The 24,722-nt window shown below is 31.5% G+C and overlaps 1 protein-coding gene across 4 annotated transcripts in view; it reads right to left on the bottom strand.

The window, feature by feature from the left end:
- The window catches only part of LOC107863358 (MADS-box protein AGL42), a 47,049-nt gene extending 26,595 nt beyond the window's left edge, over positions 1-20,454 (bottom strand). The window contains exons 1-3 of one of the 4 annotated variants that reach the window (XM_016709242.2): positions 20,341-20,454; positions 19,290-19,490; positions 16,983-17,070 (exon numbers count right to left, since the gene is read on the bottom strand). In XM_016709242.2, coding sequence (XP_016564728.2) covers positions 16,983-17,070; positions 19,290-19,490; positions 20,341-20,351 — 300 coding nt within the window. In that variant the 5' untranslated portion in view covers positions 20,352-20,454. Of the gene's footprint in view, positions 1-236; positions 6,472-16,982; positions 17,071-19,289; positions 19,491-19,600; positions 20,207-20,340 lie in introns of those variants that run through there. The other 3 variants (XM_047408587.1, XM_016709243.2, XM_047408586.1) reach the window with 3 other exon arrangements.
- Positions 20,455-24,722: the final 4,268 nt, after the last annotated feature.

The following is a 24,722-nucleotide window of genomic DNA, read 5'->3' as shown; positions in this document are numbered from 1 at the left end:
AAATATGACTAGAGTTTTTTGAGCACACGGAGCTGCAGTGATAGTGTTACATTCTGCTGGAAGTTCATGGAGAGCATGAAAAAAGAGCTTATCCATCAAAATTTGAATGCCAACCGAGGCTAAAGTGCTGCAGATTTGTTTGATTTTCTGCAAGCATGAGGTAATAGAGAGGTTACCCTTTTTCATGTTGCTTAGGGATTCTCTAAGACTCATGATACGACCATGTGATGGCTTTGCATAGGTTGCTGCCAGATTTTGCCAGAGAGCATAGGAAGACTTGGCATCAACAGTAAAAGGAATAATATTAGAAGATAGAGAGGCAACAATGGTACTTCTGATGAGATGGTCTTTCCTTTTATGAAAAGGAGTGGTTGTTCAACAAAGTGAAGAAAGTCATATGCAGTAAGGATAGTTTCACACTAGTATTTTCATGACTAGTAGTTCCCATTGTTGAGCTTTAGAGGTGTCTGACCAACAACGTTGATACTGATCAACTGCTCATTGTTATTCATAGTGAGAATTGTGGGAGAACTTGGTGCAACCACATGAGAAGGTGTGGTGGAAGTGTTCTCAATGGAGGAATTGTTTGGAGGTGTTCTCAGTGGAGGTATTGCTTGGAGCCATTGTCTTGGCAGAGGAAAAAAAACACAAATTCTCAGGGAGGAAAAAAATGCTATGAAGCTTTTAGGCTCTTGATACCATATGAATTTTACTGCTGGAAAGAAGTATGTTAATTTTATTGATGTGTGTGTATATATACAAGAGAGCACAAGCCAAATAAGTAAAGAATCAAGTAATAAAGAATTGTAATCTTCTCCTAAATAGAAACTAAATCACTGATGAGATATTGATATATGAAAGATCAATCATGAGATACCCTAGTATCAATTAAGAGATATTGCTAATATACCATAACACTTAGATTTATTCTTTAGAGACATAGATAGAGAATTATGGAGGTTGGATGATCAATAAAGCTTTCAGTAGAATACATACACAACGAAATCCTTTAGAAAATCAAAACCAAAAAATGATTCATGAGGTCCAAAAAATTGCTGGAGTTTCAAAACCAAGTATGTATTCACAAGGACAAAAGAGAGTTATTTGAATGGTTGTGAGTTCGAGTCGCTAAGGAGCAAAAAGGGTGGGAGCTCTTAGAAAGGGGTGAAAAAAGAAAATATTTTTTGGGTTCAATAATGATACAATAGCAAGTAATAGAAGTGGGACTTGTTAATCTACGAGTAAAATACTCGAAGAAGATGAGGCTGAAATCAGGGCTTTAGCCGAGAAAAATCAGAGAGGAAGAATTTAGGGAGAAATTGAATGAATTGTATTATCTGAATGAATGTTACAAATGAATACATCAACTATTTATAGTGCTCACCTAGCTAAGATCAGTTACACTTAACAGCTTAACAACTAACTATCTAACAACTAACTAACTTTGTGAACAGAATAGTAATAACTAATTTTGTAACTACACAGTAATTACTGGTTTTCAATTTCTATGCACTGCTGCAACTGCTTCTTGTTACTCTATCACTCTTTTCTTCTCATCATTGTATTAATACCCTCTCCTAAAGTAGATCCTTGACCTCAAGGATGAAATGTAGGGAACCTATGCATCAATCCAGACTCAATTTCCCAAGTAGCTTGTGTATCCTCAATGTCTGACCACTTCACCAGAACTTGACCAACAGCTCTATTACCTCTCTTAACAACCTTCTATCTAGAATAGCTTTAGGTTGAGGACATATAGACTTGATAGCTAAATAACAGGAGGGTGGTGGATTCTGGAAGGAACTTCATGACACCTCTTTAATTAAGAAACATGAAAGACTGGGTGAATGAGAACATCAGAGGGAAGAAATAACCTATAAGCTACTGCACCAAACATGGCATGAACATAGGGGCCATAATACTTAGTAGCTAGCTTAGGAAAGGTTCTCGCAGCCAAGGACACCTGTCTATAGGGTTGAAGTTTCAAGTAGACCCAACCACCAATCTCAAACAATCTCTCTGACCTGTGTTTATCAACAATGTCTTTCATCCTTTGCTGAGCCCTTTGCATATGGAACCTTAACAACTCTATAATAGCTTCTCTAACAGCCAAGGATCTATCAACCATCTCAGTGGAAGCCTCAACAGCCAAGTAGGGAAGATAACTGAGAGATTTTTGACCATATAAAGCTTCATAAGGTATGCACCTAATAGTAGTGTGATAGGTGGTGTTATACCACCATTCAGCTAATGGCAAGTAAGAGCACCAATCCTTAGGATTGTCAGATCAAAAACACCTTAAGTATTGTCTCCATAGTTCTATTCAACACCTCTGTTTGACCATCAGTTTGAGGATGGTATGCAGTAGATCTCTGCAACTGAACCCCTTGTAAACTGAATAATTCTTCCCAAAAATCACTATGGAAGATAGGATCTCTATCACTTGTTAGTATGTTGGGCATACCATGCAGTTTGAAGATATTGTCAAGGAAATATTGAGCAACTGACTGAGCTGTGTATGGATATGCTAAGGGCAAAAAATGACCATACTTGCTCAGTCTATCTACTACCACTAAAATCACCTCATTCCCTTTGGATTTAGGCAACCCTTCAACAAAATCCAAATAAATATCTGTCCAAACACCATCAGGAACAGGTAAAGGTTGTAGCAGACCTAGATTTGCAGTCATATCATATTTGTGCCTTTGGTAAATAACACATCTATTAATAAAGTTTCTGGTGTCATGTATCAAGTCTTTCCAATAGAACAAAGATTGGAGCCTTTTAATAGTGGCATCCATGCCAAAATGCCCCCCTTGAGTAGAGTTATGCCATAGGGAGATAATATCTTTCTTGAGCTGCTCATCATTACCAACCACTAACCTTTCCTTCCACCTCAACTGATTGTTAAGAAAAGTGAAAGATTTATAAGGTGAAAGCTGAACTCTAGCAATGATATCCTGTAAGTGTTGATCAGTGGTCCAAGAATGCCTAATTCTATCCAATAAAAAACCCTGAGGACCTAACACAGAGATTGCTAACAGCTCAGTATCAGGTTTCCTGGATAAAGCATCAGCAACTTTATTTTCCACCCCTTTCTTATACTCAATACAAAAATCAAATGTCATTACCTTAGATATGCAAGCCACTTGAAAGTCAGGGTGAATAGACTGATTCAGTAAGTATTTGAGTGCTTTCTGATCAGTATTGACAATAAACCTTCTTCCTAACAAATGGTGAGACCATTTAGAGATAACAAATAGCAAAGCCAATAGCTCTCTATCATAAACACTCATAGCCTGATGTTTAGGTGCTAGAGATTTGCTAATGTAAGCAAGTGGATGCCCTTCTTACATCAACACAGCTCCAATACCTTCACCACTAGCATCTGTTTCTACCACAAAGTTAAAGCATAATCAGGCATAGCTAAAATAGGAGTAGAGACCAAGGCACTTTTAAGCTCCTAAAATGCTCTTGTAGCATCATCAGTCCATAAAAACCCTTTCTTCTTGAGAAGGTCTTGCAATGGTCTGCAAATAGCACCAAAACCTTGCTAAACCAATAAAACCCCTCAGTTGTTTAAGAGTCCTGGGAATAGGCCATTGTTGAACAGCCTGTATCTTCTTAGGATCTGTTGCTACACCTTGTGCACTAATTACATGGCCTAAGTATTCAATAGTAGAAACTCCAAAAGCACACTTGGACATTTTGGCATACAACTGATGGTGAACCATAAGCTCAAACACCTCCTTAACATCAGTAATATGAGATGACATATACTTGCTAAGGATTAAGATATCATCAAAGAAAACCAGCACAGACTTTCTTAATAAGGGCTTGAAAATAGCATTCATTAAGCTCTGGAAGGAAGAAAGAGCATTGGTTAAACCAAAGGGCATTACTAAAAATTCCTAATGTCCATCATGAGTTTTAAAGGTTGTCTTGTATGTGTCACTATCAAGCATTCTAAGCTGGTGATATCCAGCTCTCAAGTCAATTTTTGAAAACACAGATGCACCACATAATTCATCCAACAAATCTTCAATAATAGGAATAGGAAATTTGTCTTTGATTGTCAACTGATTTAACTCTCTATAATCTACACATATCTCCATGTACCATCTCTCTTCCTAACTAACACCACAGGAAAAGCATAGGTACTAGTACTATGCTGAATTACTCCTTGATCAAGCATTTCCTGAACCAACTTTTCAATAATGTCCTTCTTCACACCAGGATATCTACACGGTCTTTTATTGACTGGAATTGCAGAGTCTATAAGAGGTATTCTATGGTCAAAAGAATCTCTATGAGGTGGTAATGTAGTTGGGGGTTCAAAAATGATAGAAAACTGATGTACTAGGGCAGATAATACAAGATGTATCTCAGTACCTTGTGTAGCCTAAATGTTGTAGTAATAAGTATCAGAAACTACAACATCAATGATATCCATCATATAGAACTGAGCCTCGAGCTCTCCACCTTTGAGTAAGGAACTAGCTTTTGAAGAGTTGAGCTGACTAGTTGCTCCTCTCAACACATGTTTCTTCTCTTGGTATTTGAACTCTATAGTCCTATTTTTGAAGTCAAAAAGAATTCTACCAAGAGTATTTAGCCACTGCACACCCAATACAATATCCACATTGCCCAATGGCAACAACAGAAAGTCAGATGCAAAAGTAGTACCTTAAAGTAACCACTGCAAGTTCTTACAAACAGAAGTAATTTGCACCTGCCTGTCATCAGCTACACTAACAGACTGCACAGAAATATCACAAGCCTTGCACCCTAGCTTCCTAGCCATTTCCTGATCTATGAAGTTGTGGGTGCTCCCAGTGTCAATTAAGACCTGCAAGGGCCTCTTATCATAATAGCCAGTTACCCTAATAGTTTGATAATCATTGACATCTGTGAAATCCTATATAAAAATAGTCGTGAGTTCATCAATATCTTGGGTACACTGAATACCTTCTTCCAATACCTCATCGCCTTTCTATTCTAAGGTTGCATTCTCATTTACTAACTCCACCATGAACAATTGCTTATTGGCTCTACAATTGTGGCCAATAACATACTTGTCGTCATAAAAGAAACACTAGCCTTTAGCCCTTTTAGCATCCATTTCTGCAGTAGTCAATCATCTGAATTTATTTGGTTTGGATATAGCAAGCTGGTAGGTATTTTTTCGATGGTTATTGGTTTTAAAAGAAGGTGGATTGGGTAGAATGGCAATACCCACTTTTTGTATTGCCTTTAATCCCTAAGAACTAGCTTGTGCTTCAAAGACCTCTTCCTGCAACCTAGAAATTTTATAGACCTGTGATAATGTTTTTGGTGCTTGAATCTTAACTACCCTATTCAACTCAGGTTTCAACCCACCCAGATAACAACTTATAGCATTCTCATTTGAAAGATTAATTGCAGTTAACAATCTATCAAATTCAGCCTGGTAAGCCTTAACACTACCAGTTTGCCTGAGGTTTTTCAATGCTTCCATTGGATCCTCAAATCCATCCCCAAACCTCTCATTCAACGTTAAAACATAATCAGTCCATGAGATATCATTAGAGGAGGGTGGAGAATTCATATATGCTCTATGCCAAGCAATAGCATCACCATCTAAATGAATTGAGGCTACTTTAACCCTTTGTTCAAAGGGAATTTCTTCCATTGAAAAAACTTGATCAACTTTATACAACCAAGTACACAAATCACAACCAGAAAAATGAGGGAATTCTAGCTTAGAATATCGAGTAAAGAATTGTCCATCCAATTCCATGGAATTCCTTATTCCTTCCTTAAGGCTGCATACCTACTGGGAAACTTTTGATAGTTGAAGATTCAACTCTTTCTTGATCCTTATCTTTTTCCTTCGATACCATGGATCCAAGGGTTTTCTTGATCCCTAAAAGCTCCTTATCAGCTTTGATGTTTCGCTCATAAATGCTCGACATTCCCTCCATTAACTTCTGCAATTGATCCTGTATCATAGAAAGCTTGCCTTCCATTTCTTCATTTGATTTATTTGGGTTTTTATTGCGAACTACCATGATTGATTGAGCTGAGAATTAGTGGCTCTGATAACAATTGATACAATAGCAAGTAATTGAAGTGGGACTTATTAATCTAGGAGTAAAATACTCGAAGAAGATGAGGCTGAAATCAGGACTTTAGCCGAGAAAAATCAGAGAAGAAGAATTTAGGGAGAAATTGAATGAATTGTATTATCTGAATGAATGTTACAAATGAATACATCAACTATATATAGTGCTCACCTAGCTAAAATCAGTTACACTTAACAACTTAACAACTAACTATCTAACAACTAAGTAACTAACTTTGTGAACAAAATAGTAGTAACAAATTTTGTAACTGCACAATAATAGCTGATTTTCAATTTCTCTGCACTGCTATAACTGCTTCTTGTTACTCTACCACTCTTTTCTTCTCATCATTGTATCAAATAATTTGCTGGAAGTCAAAATCAAGGAGGAATTCAAGGGGTTGAAACCTTGATAAGTTCAAAATGAAGAAATGTATCATGGGCTTCAAACCGTTATTAATTCTTCGTGTTTTGAGTTGAGCTACTTTTATCTGTATTTTATTATCACAGTAAAGTGTGGCTATCTTCCGGTTAATTTTCAAATGGTAGCTAAAAATCAATAGCGTGCTTGAAAAATGACTATCACATGCACCTATTTTTTCCACACAAAAATGTTTGATTATGCACAACACAAATGGTTAGTTGTTCAAACTTGTTCTCTTAAGGTAGTTTGGTAAAGTGTGTAAGAATATTGCTAAATAAGGTGTATTAGTAATACTTCTATTATTAATGCAAGTATTAGTAATGTTGGTATTAGTTACACATGCATTATTTTTTATATAGTGTTTGATTTGATGTATTAATGATAATATATATTTATATAATTTTTATAAAAGGATATTTTTTTACCAAATTACCCTTCTTTAACCCTTTCTTCAACCCTTCTTGTGGAGATAGCTTGTACCAGATCTCCATAAACTGGAGTGAAAATGAACAATCTTATGACATGGTCTATGTCCTTCGCAAAGCCAAGATTGTCAAGGCAAAACTTGAAGCACTTGACAAATCCGATGTGGCTAATCGCAAATTATCAGTGGCATATGCTGAAGACACTGTGGTTGATCGGGCGAGAGTAAACATGACTAATAAATGGATTGAGGCTGGACAAGGCACGAGTCTGTAATGGACTTAAAAAGAGCCTGGACAAACTTCATCATATTTTTCTTGGTATGTCCGTTCTTGTCAACACTCAAGGCGAACAAATTGATGACATTGAGCATAACATGGCCATTGTTGGAAGCTTCATCAATGGTGGGAAAAGAAGGCGGAAAAATAATTTAAGGGATAATAATGTCATTTAACAAATTAATACATGTGTTGAAAGTCTTGCATTGCTAATACATGAAAAATGGTATAATAGAGTATATAATTAGTACAAGTATTAGTTATGCATACTGCATAGTCTAAAAAATGGTACCAAACAAGATACTATTAATCCACAAAGACTAATGCATGCATTATATTTTTAATACACTCTACCAAATGACCCCTTAGTGTGACTTTTATGCACAGATACAGAAAATAAGCCCCTACAACGGGAGGGAATTACTAGTACAACTACGATTGACGTGCAGGAACTTAGGTGGGCAATGGTACAATCTAGTGGGGAAGAAGTTCTAATACAGGCATATACAAGATGACAATGGTTACTGTAGTGTGTATTACATTTATAGTTAGAAAAGAACCAAAGAATCTTTTAAAGCAAACATCAAGACTTGAAGATTAAGTGATCAGAAATATCTTCAAAAAGTGTGTTAGAAACATGCAAAATGTTGGTCTTTAAAAAATGGTGCAGCAAAATACTTTTGATAAAAGTAGATGGGTTTTCTTTCTTTTTGTTTTTATAAAAGAAAAATTAAATTTTATACTTTTTATGTTTTCCCATCCTCCTTCAATATTATCTTAAGTGACATTAAAGTAAAGTTTTTCGGGGCTCAAAATTTTGAGTGTCTAAAGCATATATTTTACTAGCCTAATCTTGAGTCGCTCCTAATTGCAAGTGTCTCAAAGTATTTGTATTAATAAGCATATGAAGGTTTTAAATAGTCAACTTAAAACAAAAAATTTGCATAATTTATAATTATTTTAAGAGAAATATAATATCTCAACAAATTAATATATCCATCAAAAACTTATAAGTCAACAATCAGATTAAAAGAAATTACTCCAATAGTTAAAAGCAATTTTCAAAGAGTTTTGAGCAACTCAATTTTTATCCTTGAATTTTTATTGCAGCAGGAGCTTTCGTGCACCAAACAATTTTTTTTTAAGTTTTTATCCTTGAAGCTGAATAGTGATGAGAGTTTGTTTACGTTTTTTTTTTCTGCTAAGATGAGATTTGGAATTCTGGAATTGAGTGTGTAATTGTTGCTATCTTAGGGTTGTCCAAAATCCAAACGCAATATTTTTTCTAGTACCAAATGCTATTTGGTAACAAAAGTTATATTTGATATGTGTTCCTTTTTTCTATAGATGAAACACTTTCATTCATTTTCATTAAGATTACTAAGGCCAATTACAATTCAAAATCAAACGTTCTTTACATTGACCTAAAACCCAATAGATACCCGAATCAAACATATTTTAGTTGTGTTTATTATAGATACTAATGATGTCATAAAAATATTGATTGGAGCAGAATTGGACGTATAATACATCATACTCTGATAACTCTAGTATCCTTGAAGAGATTTAACATCTTTTTTCGGATCATTTTTAAAATAAGTACTACTGAAGGATATTACACTAGTTTAGGCTTTTCTTCACACTACTTCCTCCCCTCCGTTCGTTTTTAATTGCTTTTTTTTTTAAGTCAAATAATGCAAATTTTGACTAATATTTTAAAATGTATTTCTTAATTAATTTTTTAAAAAAATTATAATTTATCATATTTTTCATGTAGTTTTTAAATATTTAAATTTTAATTTAAAAAATTAAATTAATCTAATTTAATTTAATTTTGAAATTTAGTAAAATTGACTCACGAAAAGTAAAGAAGCAATTAAAAAGAAATGGGGAGTAATTACAACAGCTCATCTTCAATTCAATGTCTTGGATATTTGTTGTAAATTGTAATTTGGGATTTCCAAGATGCTTATGGATAAAGTTTTAGTATAATCTAGAACTTCTTTATACTTAAGGTTATCTAGAAATCAAAGATTTCTTCAATTCTCTTTTGCATTTTCTAGGTGAAAAATTGTACTAGAAGTAGATCTAGAATTCTCCTTTTAACAACTATAAATATCATGCTTGGTACTTGTCATTTGCATTAAGAAAATTCGAAGAACTTCTCTCTCTCCTTTCCTTTCTCCCACAAACCTATAATCTCCTCAAATATTTCTTCTTACTCTGGCTCAAAATCATCTACACGTATATTTTGTCAATCAATTAATCACAAGTTTCAGATAATTGTTCTATATGAAGGTTGTTATGAATCAATTAGAGCAGCACAGAGAGAAACTAGAAGACATCGATGTGATAGAAAAGATCATACATTCTTTAACATCTAAATTTAATTATGTGATGTGTTTTATTGAAGAATCTGGAGATTGGACTCCATGGTGATGAAGTAGTTGGAATGTTTACAAGTCCATGAATAAAAAATCAAGAGGAAACATGAATGACCACTTTTATAAAACCAACACACAAAAAGTGATGAAGGTGAAAGAAGTTCTAGAGGGTGTGGATAAGAAAGAAGACGTGACAGTCGTTAAAGAAGAAGCAGCAATTGGAACACTAACAATGAAAAGAAAAGCCAATAATTATTTAGAGGTTGTGGTCATGGACAAGATCTACTTGTGTTCATGAGTTTTGGGCAATAGACCTAGCAATCATTTGTTTGATAAAAAGAACTAAGAAGAAAGTATCGGTTAAAAAAATGTAAGAAGTGGAGCTCAAATATGTGAAGAATAATGATCAACTTGGGGATAATTTTATAAAGCTTCTCAAGTTGACTAAAGATTTTTGAAAATGAGTAACATTTGGAGCAAAGAAAAAATTCTAAATTATTTCTCTTCAATATTGCTTTGACATTTCCAAGAGTAATGATTAATTAATTTAACAAGGTGGATTCACAATTTTAGATAATATTTACTGGATATTTATAATATACACGCTTCTATTTAAATTTTTATTAACTAAATCCTTTAATCCATTAAAATATAATATTTTAAATCTCTCTGACAGTTGATCAAATTTATGAGTCAATTTAATGATTGAGTTAAAATAAATACGTGAAATCACGCGTATAAGATCTGTCTCCCTGAAATTTTGAATTAAAACTAATTAAAATAAACAAATAAAAGGATAATATTTTTTGAAGAAAAAGGTATAATAACCTTCTTCTTTCGTCCATCCACCCTCTTTTCTTTATCTGACTTTTCAACTACTCCAAGCTCCTCAACATAACTTAAAAATGAAACTTGATAATTAAAAAATATTATGATCCATCACCAAAAATTTTAATTTTTTTTTAAGTTTTTAGTTGAATCGATTGAACTTTGATTCCATCCTTCCTCAACTTTTACCACCTTCAAAGTTTCAATAAAACGATTTTAATTTTATTTTTCTCTTAAATACAAAAGTCATATTTAATTAAGTCAAATTATCAAGTAATAACTAAAGATTTCATCTTCACTATATTAAGCAGAAAAAAATTTTATAAAACAAAATTAAAACGCGTGAATCTGAAAAAGGAGAAGGAGAAAGAGAGAGACAAGAAGGGAGTGGGGGTTTTTGATGAAGAAGAGAAAAAGAGTTGATGGAAGAATGAAGAGGAAGGGTCAGTGAATGGAGAGGGGAACGAAGTGCGGTTGGTATGAAGAAGATGAGACATGAGTGGATGGGATGATATTTGATTTAATCAATTTTTTTAAAATATTTAATTTTTTATGTGGCATTAAAAAAATGACATGGACTTCATCTGTAAATGGTTGTACTCCACACACACAGTGAATAATTATAAAAAGGATTTAAAATATTGTGTTTTGATGGGTTGAAGGTTGAGTTGACAAATGATTAAGTAGAGGTGTCCACAATACAAACTCTGGCAAGTAAAAGAGTCCAATAAATCATTTTGCCACAATTTTAAGTATGCAGTTTTCTAGTAAAATAGATTAATATGTAATCCCTCCATTCATCTTTATTTGTCCCCTTTCCTGGCACAAGAATTAAGAAGTAGTAAATGATAGAGATAATTTTATCATATTATCCTTTTAATACAATAAATTCAATGCTTTAAAAATTGCATTAAATAATAAATTATATTTAATGGTAAGAGTAAAATAGATAAATTATCTATAGATTTTATAGACTAGACAAATATTGTTAGACATTTTAAATTTGAAAAGTTAACAAGTAAAGATGGACGGTTGGAGTAATAATAATAGAACAAAAAATTATATCCCTCCATCCATCTTTCTTTATCTATTATACTGAAATTAGATGTCCAACAATACTTGTGTAGTTTGAAAAATCAATGAATAATTTATCCAATTCAATCAATTTTACCCTTAGTTATTACTTACAATCATTATCAATACATTTCTCAAAACACTAAATTAATTATATTCAAAGGGTGATACGGTAAAATTATCCCTATCATTTACTGTTTCTTAACCTGTGTCAAGTCAATAGTGGATAACTATTGATAGAAGTCAGTAGTGGATAACTATTGATAGATAGAGGGAGTACTAAAATTCTTTTTATAGGTGTTTTTTGGTAAGAGTACATTGAAAAACTAGTGCATGCATTAGTTTAATGTATAACTAATGTCACTCTATTGTATATTAAGGTGTGTATTACTAATATTTCAAAATTCATGGTATTAGCAATGCAAGTATTAGTAATGCAATGGATCCAATACATGCATTAACATGATTAAAGACACTATTAACCCTCACAAAAATTTTCACATCCTTTCCAACATATATATGAAGGATATTTTTATAAAAAAAAATAAAAAATTTAAGAAACTATTTAATTCATGTTATTTTTAATACATTAAACCAAACACTGCATAAAAAAAAAATACAAGCATAACTAACACAAGCATTCCTATTACAAATATTACTAACACACCATATTTTGCATTACAATTATACTCAAATGACTTATCATGATTTGAAGACAATCAATAATTCCCTCATTAAATATATTTTCAAATACTTCATCCTCTACCCGCGTTATAAACTTGCTAAAAGAAATAAGAAGAGTTGTCCAGTTAGATTAAGAAACAAATATAAAGAAAAGAAAATGAGCGAGAAGTTTGTTGGCAGAAAGAGGAAAGAACCAATGTAAACTTTTTAGCCCTAACCCTTCCCCTCCACCCCCAACCCCTCCACCCTCCTCTCTCTAAAATATAAGTAACATAGTCAACTAAAAATGAAAATCAAAAATAATATTTTATTGATTGATTTTCTTTTTCACTTGACTTTGTTAATTATGTTTGAGAGAGAAAGGAGGGTGAAGCATATGCTTTCTACAGTTTTAGAATTGAAGCTAGTTTCAATTAAAATTGCAGCTAATTTGAATTAAAAAAGAATGCATCCTCCAGGATCAAATCCTGAATTCGGCTGCATGAAAGCAGCCACAAGGATTCCCTTTATGCCATTGAATCAACCATCAATTTGTTTATGGGTTCACTTATTATATTTTTTTAATATAATCACTTATTATATTTTTTAATATAATTATAAGATCTGTCATAACACGTGGGGTTTTTCAAAAAATTCCACTTGTTACTGTACCTTCACCCTTTTAATATGATAATTATAACATTGAATCTTGATGGTAGCCATCTTTTTCCTCCTTTGTATCTACAATCACAACTTGTAAATGATTGTTCGCTTTTCTCTTCATTGTTGGGGTTGTTACTATTGCATCTCCCTCTTCCATAACCACCCCATCGTCTTATCAACTCTCAATATTTATCAACAATATTCTCGACAGCTCACCATCGGTAAAAGATATGGTGAAGCTTTGAAAGTTTTATCAAATAAAAAATTTCAAGACAGGCTTAATGGACTGCAATTAGTAATTAAAAAGGTCCTTATAATACAAAAAGATCTTCAGTAAAAAATAATCTTTTGAAAAACTCATACAAGTATTTGGAGGTCTAAGGAGGAGTTGAAATATAGCCCAAATCCGTCCTAAAGAAGGAGCAAGTCTAGCAATCCAAGACTAGTGTTTCTAGAAGCTTATTTAATGCTATATATTGATTGCATTTGTAGATTTATTGAGTAAAGTGTCGATAATCTTCTATGCATCTAAGGAATTTCAGCTTGTTTAATTTTGTTTAACCATCTTTAAGACTTCTTTTAGGGTGATAACATCATTTACCCCTCTATAAAGGAGTGTTTTCTTCTTCATTATAACAAGTTTGATTTTATATTAATATTAGTAGTCTTGTGGCTTATGGAAATCTTTAGAGATTTTCTTTAGGGTTAAGCTCTTTTTGTTCTACCTTGCACCATAGCTTGAATTTATTCAAGATTTGTTGTTTGAGTTTCCTTCCTCCTACTCTTCTTTTCTTTTTCTTAATTGATTTATTACTTGTTTTATTATTAAACAAAGTTTTAAATATTTGAGCTTGTGTTCTTCTTTTTTAAGAAAAAGAATACCCAACTATTCAAAGTTCAAGTATTTGATATTTGAAACCTTGTTTAACAGTAAAATAAGTACAGAATCAATCAAGAAGAAGAAAAAAAAGAGTAAAAGGGTAGGTACTCCAATAAGAAATCTATATGATTCAAGGTAGAACAAAAAGGGCATAAACCCTAAAGAAAACCTCAAAATGTCTTCACAAGCCACAAGATTACTAATATTAATATAAAATCAAACTTGATTATTACAATGAAGAAGAAAACACTCATTTATACAAGAGTAAATGATGTTGCAACCCTAAAAGAACTCTTAAAGTTGATCAAATTAAATTAAATAAGTTGAAATTTCTAGATGCCTAGAAGATTACCAACACAATACTTTATCCAATAAAGTTTTAAATATAGTCAATACAACATTAAGTAAGCTTCTTGAAACACTAGTCTTGAGCTACTAGACTTGTTTCATGTGTTTGGGTAGATTTGGACTATAATCTGACTCCTTTTAGATCTTCAATTTAGGCCTCCAAATAATTGTATAACTTTTTCAAAAGATAACCTTGGACTGGAGTTCTTCTTGCATCGTAAGACCCTTTCTAATTACTAACTACAACCCATTGAGCTTGTCTTGAAATTTTCTTATTTGATGAGACTTTCAAAATTTCATCCATATCTCTTAGTGATGTTAGACTGCTACCTATGAATGCTATCTTTCTCCCTTTCTTAAAGAAGATTCATTCTCCAATCTTAACATTGACATACCTACTCCTTCAATAAGTTTGAGCCTCCATGATTGCTATCAAACACTTTAATGATACCATATTTGAGAAATGAATAGTGCTACAATCTTAAAGAAAGTTTAGGAGAAATTATAAAATTCTTTGTAAGAAGTTCATAAAGTGAAAAAAATAATATCTTCAATCTCTTAAGAATGATATTGAAGTTTTAAAATTAAAGATATTTGAATCCATTTTGGACTTTTAATCATGACAGAGGTTATTATGTACATTATGAAAAGATGTTGGGAAAAAGTAAAAGTCTATGTGATAGAGAAAATGTAGCATTCTTTAACACCTAGATTTAATTATATGGTATGTTCTATTGAGAAGTCTAAATATTTAGCTTTATGATAGTAATTAAAGATTTTTCACAAGAACATGAAAAATAAAATTAAAAGGAGACAAGAAGAGCCATTGAAGCAACTTCTCATAACCAAGAGATCCTTAAAGGATAATGAAGGATGAAAAAAGTTATAGAGGGAGTGAATGAAAAAGAGGATATGGAAGTCATGGAAGAAAGAAGAAATAGTAGTAACTCCAACAATGAAGTGAAAGAACAACAATGATAGAGAGTGGACGAAAAAGAGGACATGGAAGTCATGGAAGAAAGAAGAAATAGTAGTAACTCCAACAATGAAGTGAAAGAACAACAATGATAGAGAGTGGACTAAAAAGAGGACATGGAAGTCATGGAAGAAAGAAGAAATAGTTATAAGTTATAACTCCAAGTGAAAGAACAAGAAGCATTTAGAGGTAATAGTTCCGAACGGGGAAGAGGAATACGATGTGGTCACAATCAAGAAAAAAATGAAAAAAGGTATGAGAAATTTCAAATTGAGTGCTACAAATGTTATAACTTGAAAAATGTCATAGCAATATTAAAAAGAGAAATCCAAAATGTTAACATTGAGAAAAAAAGAAGTAAAGTCAACTATTGCTAGAATTCAAGGTATCAATCAAGTTTCAACATGTTGAGATTTCCTATTTTAAGAAATTTCGCGCTTAATTGTTATCCTCCTTTGAGTGTAGCGATCAAGAAAATATTGTATTCGGAGATAGTACCAGGCAATCATATGTGTGCATACATAGAAAATGTTGCCAAGGAAAAACTGAAAACCAAATATGTAAGACTCATAATTAAATTGCGGATATTTCATGAAGCCTCTCAATCGATTTGAAGATATTTGACATTGAAATCAAGGCTTTGAGTTAAGAACAAATTCATATTAAGTGAAATGTATATGTCTAGATTTTGTTTTGGATAAAATTGAATGAGTTTGTCCAGAATCTATTTTGTATCTTTGTAAGTATATTTTTTCTAAATGGTTTTAAAAGAATTTAGTTGGAGCTTGACTCACAGATCATTGTTGATATGCTAAAAAACAAACACACAGATAATTTCAAATTGAAAAGGATAATCAGAGACGCTACACAAGCCATCGAGAGTGTTGAGTTTGATATTTCTTATTGCTTCAGAGAAGTTAATAATGTTGCAGATTTTCTTATTTAATTGGCTTCTTCTAGTGGAAGGACCTTATACTCCTCTTTTCAACAATTTCCAAGAAAAGCAAAGGAAATTTTTTCAAACCGGACAAATCCAACTTCCTAGTATATGAAGGAGATTTGATAAGTTCAATTTTTTTTTGTTAGTTGATGCATAGTCTTTAACTTTGGATAGGTAGTACGGAAGATGTATATCGTATTCTTCCAAATATTGAGGTGATTTTAAGTTCCAATTTTAGGCTACCTTTTTGGTGGTACGATTTTTGCCCGCCTCTAAAACTGTATTTTGCAATAGTGAAATGGCAAGACATGCCGGGTCATGACTGACCCATAACATCTAGGCCATGCCTAATTCTTCTTTCTTCTACTGTTCTCCTACACTAGAGTACCCATATCTCCTCAAGTAGTTCTCTTCCTCTAACAATATTAAAATGTTAGTTGCGTGTGTATATATATATATATATATATATATATATATATATATAGTCACAAGTAGCTTATATTACTCAAAACTTTTTAAAAGTATTAACAAATGTGCATCAAATCCTTCAAAATGATTGTATTTGAATAATCTGTCACTAATATATGATAGCATTTTTAAGAATTCAAGCAACACAACAAATAGTTAGATACAAGTGAAATCCCATATTTTTTGGGGGTCAAAAGGGAAATATTATAGTAACTAGTTAAGAGGTCCATAACATTTAGGTGCATATTTCTCCTACTAGCAAAAGAATAAACAAGCTAAAATATTTCAAGTACTTGTCTTAACCAAAGAAATTAGCGTATGAAATCCCATTTGGATCTATATTACTATATATATATATGCATGTGCAGTTACAAACTTTAAGACTTTACTCCACATATGTTGTAATATAAATCTAAAAATTAGAAAGCCAAAAAAGGGAAGGAGTAATAATAGAAACAATAGCATTATAGCTCAAACTATATTGTTTCTCATCATTTATTATATGGATGCACTTAAGAGAAAATACTGACCTCCATGTAGTGCTCAAATTCAGTGCTGTCGTCCACCATCGTTGTTTCTCTTGCACGTGCACGGTATCTCGCAATTGTCTTCTGCATGCTGAATCATTCCAATCGTACAGTATTATCGAGAAGATGACTAAGCTTAAGCAAACACATATTCACCATAATGCTAAATATTCAAAAAGCAACACAGAGCTAAAATTTTCATGTATATGGGAGTATCTTCTCCATCTTTCGAAAGAAAACAATAATTCATCGGAGGAGTCTCAAAGAAAATGAAGTCGTATTAGTTAAAATTAAAATTGATTTGAGGGTCCCAATGTTGCTATATTGTTTTTTAATTATCAAAGAGAAGTCTGCTGCAAAATGATCAATGAATGCAAGCTTGAAACTGTATGTCCTTCAGTACTCACCTGTAATTGCATTAAACCAGTCTGTCCCATTTCCCAAAAAGTTTAAGTTATATATGTTGTCAACCAATATTTACACTAAAAGATCACCTTTACGTATTATAGCAAGTAACTTTTCTTATTTTTAAGATCATGGTTCCTATTTTTTTCATGAAGACTTTCATATAAATATCTTTTGAATGACCTTATGATGTAAAAAAAACTCTTTGATATACAAAATGAAATAAATAAGGATATTTCATGAAATTATTTTATTCCATCTTCTATATGGGATAAATCTCATTATTTTAGTTATAAATAATGAGATAAAAATAATTTTTGAAATTAACTAATATTTCAAATCAAATATAGAATAAAGTTAATTTCAAATTTTATTTCAAGATTATTATCCTTCTTTACTTACCAAATGAACCATTTGATTCAGTTGAAAAGTAATCAGTCTGGAGTAGTAACCGTATCCAAACAAGGTTGCTAGCCCTTTTACGTGACAAGGTTAGGTAATAAGATCTCTTTGGAAAAGGTAACTTTATTTGACTTCACCTTTCTCATTGATTAACTTCTGAATTGTTTTCCCATTTTGTGCTAGATTTTAAATTATATAAGAGTTTGATTTGTAATTTCTCCATTAGTAGTAGGTCTGTAAAGACAATCAAACCAGACCTTAGTTGGATTTTATTTCCCAAAAAAGTGAGGGTATTCGAGGGATTATATAGGACGGTGGACCTAACACATGAGAAGATGTATTTATAGCAAAATCAGTAATCAACACACTAGATGTACCATACTGCTCAAAAGGATTTAAAGCAACTAAAAATTGTACCTCGACACCCCCAACTCCCAAGAAAAGAAACTTTCCTGAATAGATGTATAGAAGAAATGTGCAAAAACTAAAATGAGACTTTTGAGTTGCATAAAATTATGCTAGCATCTCAAACCTTCTAAAAGCCATAGAGGCGTATGTAGCATTACAATGCCGGGTTTGATTGAACCATAACTTTTGACATGGAGCATAAACTTATGTGTAAAGATTTATTAAAAAAATCTTAGAAACAATAACCTAATTAAGAATATAATTAGCCTCTGGTACGCATACAACAATTTAAGCTCAGCATATAGCTAGGAACTACAAGTCAATCAATATAACTCCTTTGCGTATTGTTCAGGACTCTACTGACCACCACTAAGTGGGCCATGTTTCTATGTACAATTTCATGAGTATTTAGGACTATGTTAATAGTTCAGTTGGTCATTACTCTTTGTTAGTGAGAGTTCCGTTCTCCCTCATTAAAAAAAATGTGTGTAGCCATTAAGAGATTGATATTTTTAAGGTCAATTGATTGGAGCAAATAACTTTTCTATAGAGAAGAAGCTAAGTTGAAACTTGAAGGACATTTTTAGTAAAAAATAATTAATCCAATTGTTTGACTGGATTTCTCAGTAAATTAAATATAAAGAACACATTAAAAATAGAGATCATTGTCTTTCTTTTCCGTATGAAGATGGTTGATGAATAATGATTATAGCTACAATAAATGAGATATGACCCAGTGTCTGATCAAAGCAATGAACAATAATCGTGATGTTGTGAACATATATACTGAGTACTGAGCAGGTGAACATAAATTGATGCAGACCAGGTCATATTTTTTTAATTAGAAAACAGTATCATCGTACTTTCAAAGTACATAAAACCCACGCCTCTTTACTTGGAAATTATTTTATTAGAATAAGAACAGCAAACAAACACAGAATCAAGAAAATGTAAACATTGAATACAGTGTGAACTTTCTTTTTTCCAATGAAATGTATAGAAGAAGCTAGCATTTTGCATAAATTAATAAATTGTAAAAGATGAAAATATATATTTTTAAAAAAAAAAAAAGAAAAGAAAAAAGAGTAGACGTACTTGGAGCTAGTGAATTCAAAAAGTCTTCCTTTGTGTGAGAAAATGATGAAAGCAACTTCAGCATCACACAGAACTGATAATTCATAAGCTTTCTTCGTTAGCCCATTCTTCCTCTTGTTAAATGTCACTTGCCTGCTTGTTGTATTCTCTATTCTTTTCATTTCTACTTTTCCTCTCACCATTTTGTATTTTTTCAATTTCCTGCACAAATAAATAATCATAAGGCCAAACGCAAATTAAATCCAGCTCTTAATTAATTATATCAAAATTACAATGAATGAAAGCACTTAAGAAAATCAAATAAGGGTTACCAATAAATTAAGCTCAAGAACCGTACGTGCCTAAAGAAGAAGTTTATATCCAAATGTTTTTGCAAAGATTGTTGGAATTAAGAAGAAATAAATGATGGACTCACAATTAACATCAAAACCCTATAAGATCTCTATTTCGGAAACAGAAAATTTCAGCTGAATTAATTTTCAGCAAAAGAAGTTGCAACCTAAAAAGGAAAAAAAAGGACTGTGGAAAAAACCCTATAAGATTTCTATTTCAGAAACTATTTCAGAAACATAAGCTTTCAACTGATTTAATTTCAGCAAAAACAGATGTAACCTAAAAAGGATTAAAAAAAAATAGGACAATGGAAAAACCCTAGCTGTAAAAATAAGCTAGACTGCAGTAGCAGAAAGAAAAAAAAAACCACTCAGGTAGAAAAGAAGGAAGGCAATGAGAATGTGCCTATGGATTTTCCAGGAAAACAGAAAGAGGAAGGAGAAGAAAATAACTAAGGAATTGGATTCCCAAAAATATATAGAGAGAAATATGTTAACCAAGGAAGATATATGAAAGTTCTTTAATTATGGGATTGGACTGATGAATATATCTTCATTTGAGGACCACAAAACCCCAAACATTAGTTTCCATATATATGTGTATATATTCATGGTATTGTTCTTTTATTCAGTATGTCTTTTTCCTTCAGTGTTATAACCCACTAAACAAAAACCAAAAAAGAAACAAAAAAGGAAAACAAAAGCACAAAAAAGTAAACCTTATTTTCATCTTGTTTTGGTAATCTCAGAAAGCAACAACATAGATAAAGAGAGACCGCTAATTCAGGCCCAGAAATGGGATTGCACTTTTTTTTTTAATTTAATAAAAACAGTTGTCGCTAGACCCTTCAGAAATAAATTTATATTGCCCTTTATATTTTTTTATTTTGGGTTGGGGGGTGGGGCTATTTTTAAAAATATTTAAATGAAAGATCCTTGTATAATTAGTGCATCAAAACCTTATTTAGGAAAAAACTAAGATTGGGAAGTGATATGAGCAGGGTCCACGTCAATGTATAAAGTGGGTGTTTTGATGGATTTATATTTGGGTCAAAATAGTTTTTAAGCTATTTTTATTTTTTTAAGTATTTGGCAAATTTCAAAATTTCTTTAATAAACCAAAATTTGCTTTTTATAAGCCAAAAACTAAAAGCTCCAATTCCCAACTTTTTTTTTTTTGGCTTATAGGTCATTATATTTTGACCAATTAAAAGATAATTTTGTCCCTCAAAACTCTCCCTTATTCCAAAATTACTCGTTTAGTTATATTATTACTTCTTCTGTATGAAACTTCTAATTTATGAAATATGAATTTTTATATATTATTTTTCTTTTTTAATATATTCTTTTAAATTTGGACAATTATTATTGTACAACATATGAATTTCTTTAATAAAAAAATAACTCACCAACCAAAATATATGGAGAAAACTCATTGAAGATATACAACTTAATGGACGATTAGTGAATGATCCATCTATATTTCACGACGTAGCATTTGCATTCGCCAATGTTTTAATACTGATAGTTATTACTCAATCAACGAGTAATATATTTTCTAATTGAAAGTCTTTTTATCAAACAAATAGTATCATTTGTGATCAACTATTTATTTATTAATTATAATGATTAGTAACATATATATTTTTCTTAATGATTTAAACTCTTTTTAAAAAGAAAAAAGTTTTTTTAGCGCACAAATTAATAGTCATTTTTTAAAAAGAAAAAAGTTTTTTAGCGCACAAATTAATAGTCATTCATGAAAATATATATTTATTGATTTTAATTTGAATCATTTTAGAAATAAAAAATAATAATAATCAACTCTATATATTGTTCACAACTTTAAGGGTATTTCAGATATTCTGACAAAAAAAAGTACTTAAAAGCACTTGATTACCAAACACATCAATAACTGTTTTTTAGTTTCAACACTTTTATCCAAACACGTAACTGCTTATTTTTAAAATGAGTTCAGCACTTTCAAAAGCACTTTTAAAGAACTTTTTAAAAGCCACTTTTTTTCAGCCTATCCAAACAGGCCCATAGTATCTTAAAACATTTGACAGAAAAATGGCCAATGGTTGTAGAGCTTGTTACGTGGCTAACTTCGTTTGGCGGGTCTGCTTCTACTTTTGTGCTAACTCCTATTTAGGGATGCTTATTAGGTAAATCGAGCGAATAATTATACTTAACAGTATGATTTATCGATTTTTAAATATAGTAATCTGTTAGCCAATCAATAAGATATAATTGGTTCGATATCAGATTAGCTTTAACGGACGATTATCATATGGTGTATCAGATAAATCTAAGAGACAAGGAAATATCGAGTAGTTATTAGTATGTCATTCATTTCTTCACTGACTAAGTTGTTTGTATATACAGTGATTCATTATTTATCTATATTTTAGACTTATTGAGTTTTGTTTGTACAATTTTTAATAGGTTATATCATAGAATCATATGAGAATTTCGTTTAGACCTAAAACGTATGTAGGAACATTTTTTAATTACTGGGTCCATAGAAAAATCAAGGCATTAATATTATTTAAAATTTTTCATTCTTATATCAAACTTTGTGAAGAAAACATTGTTTCGTTTTTGTTGCGGTCCTTCATGTTATCAATAATAATTTATCGTTTAATTTAAGAACTAATTTCAGGCTTCGTTTATGTTTAGGGAGACAATTCTGCAATATGGGCAGGGTCCACGTCAATGAATATAGTATCTTAAAATGTTTGGCAGAAAAATGGCCAATGGTTGTAGATCTTGTCACGTGGCTAACTTCGTTTGGCGGGTTTGCTTCTACTTTTGTGCCAACTCCTATTAAGGGCTGCTTATTAGGCAAATCGAGCGAATAATTATACTTAACCGTATGATTTATCGACTTTTAAATATACTAATCTGTTAGTTAATCAACACGATATGATTGGTTCGATATCAGATTAGCTTTGACAGGCGGTGTATCAGATAAATCTAAGAGACAATGAAATATCGAGCAGTTATTGGTATGTCATTCATTTATTCACTGACTAAGTTGTTTGTATATATTGTGATTCATTATTTATCTATCTTTTAGACTTATTGGGTTTTGTTTGTACAATTTTTAATAGGTTATATCATAGAATCATATGAGAATTTCGTTTAGACCTAAAACGTAGTAGGAACATTTTTTTAATTACTGGATCCATAGAAAAATCAGGACATTAATATTATTTGAAATTATTCATTCTTCTATCAAGCTTTGTGAAAGAAACATTGGGGTTGTTTCGTTTTTGTTGCGGCCCTTCATGTTATCAATAATAATTTATCATTTAATTTAAGAACTAATTTCAAGTTTCGTTTATGTTTAGAGAGACGATTCTGCAATATGGTTAGAAATCACAAAAAGTGACTCGTTATTTCCTACTCTAAGAAATAAATAGAGTAATGAATGGCGTTCTAGTTTTTGGGTTTACAAGAGATACTTTATATATCTAGGGGTAAAAATAAAAATTGATAATTCTTAACGAGTTAACAGTTTACCCAATAGAAAAATTGAGTAATTCGCCCCCGTATTGATAAATCATTAACTATAAAATTTTAATTTTGTTCACCAACTGTTAATCCAATAACACAGAGTCAATAAGCTAATTTTGTGATTAGATTATCACTTACGGTTTTATTATTGAATATTACTGTATCTGTTCATCGGACCGGATTGATTCACCTATTTCACCTCACTGCTGAAGTACATAGCTGTTAGGGTTTTTGTCCTGATTTTTTTATCAAAATTAAGTTATACTTTTCTTGAAAGGAAAATAAAAGTAATATCATAATTACTTTTACTTTTTCTAAAAAGAAAATTTTAAAAATTTTTCATATTTGACTAACCTCTTTCTTGAAGAAAAAGTTTTGAAACTCTATAAATAGAAGACCCCCTTTCTCATAGCATAACATAATGACATCCATAATGTAGTTATTAAAGAGTCTCGTTTAGGGAGAAATTTTCTCCCAATAGGTTTTATGTTTTTTCCAATATTAGTTTTTCATATGTAGGTCTTTTGACCAAATCATATTAATAATATGTTTTTAGTACTTGATTTTCGTTGTCATCTAAATTATCACTGCCATAGTTTGCAAACTAACAGCTTCCATATAACGCCATCTCAATTTCGAACCCAACAAGTGGTATTAGAGCCCATGGTTCAATGGTCCAATGGTTCAGACTAAGGACATGCTGAAATCAAAGTTGCAACCAATTTGATGATAATGAAAATCTTTGCCTATCTACATGTGGAGAAAAGTTTCAAATAAATTTTCAATAATCCTGCTGCTAATCCATCTTTAAAACTAAATCAATTTTCAACCCATGTTTATGGGCTCCAACTTTTAATCCCTACTTACTTTCAATGCTCGGGCTTCTTTCAACTCGTGTATTTATTTTTAACGCATGAGCTCCACTCTTAACATGTGCTCATTTTCAATGCACAAGGCTCCACTTTCAACCCTGTTTACTTATAACACAGGGCTTCAATAATATCAATCCGTGCTTTTATTTTGAATGCATTGGGCTTTAATTTTTAACCCATATGAATTTTTAATCATGATAAGCAACAATAATATATGAAGATTGTGTGGAAAAAGAAGATCAAAATTATTTTGCTAAAAAGGAGAGATTTAGTAGATTTTTTGCCCTAATTTTCTTACCAAAATTAAGTTATACTTTTCTTGAAAGGAAAATAAAAGTAATACCATAATTACTTTTACTTTTCCTAAAAAGAAAAATATAAAACTTTTCCATATTTGGCTAACCTCTTTCTTGTAGGAAATTTTGAAACTCTATAAATAGAAGATCCCCTCCCTTCTCATACCATAACACAATAGCATCCACGATATAGTCATTAAAAAGTCTTGTTTTGGGGGAGATTTTCTCCTAATAGGTTTTATGTTTTTCTAATATTAGTTTTTCATATGTAGGTCATTTGACCAAATCATATTAATAATATATTTTTAGTACTTGATTTTCGTTGTCACCTGAATTATCACCGTCATGGTTTGCAAACTAATAGCTTTCGCATGATGCCATCTCGATTTCGAACCCAACAATAGTTTGGGT

The sequence above is a fragment of the Capsicum annuum genome, chromosome 3 (assembly GCF_002878395.1).
Source record: "Capsicum annuum cultivar UCD-10X-F1 chromosome 3, UCD10Xv1.1, whole genome shotgun sequence".
In the NCBI taxonomy this organism is placed as follows: domain Eukaryota; kingdom Viridiplantae; phylum Streptophyta; class Magnoliopsida; order Solanales; family Solanaceae; genus Capsicum; species Capsicum annuum.
The sequence above is the reverse complement of the archived record's forward strand: the minus strand, read 5'-3'. Positions and strand labels throughout refer to the sequence as shown.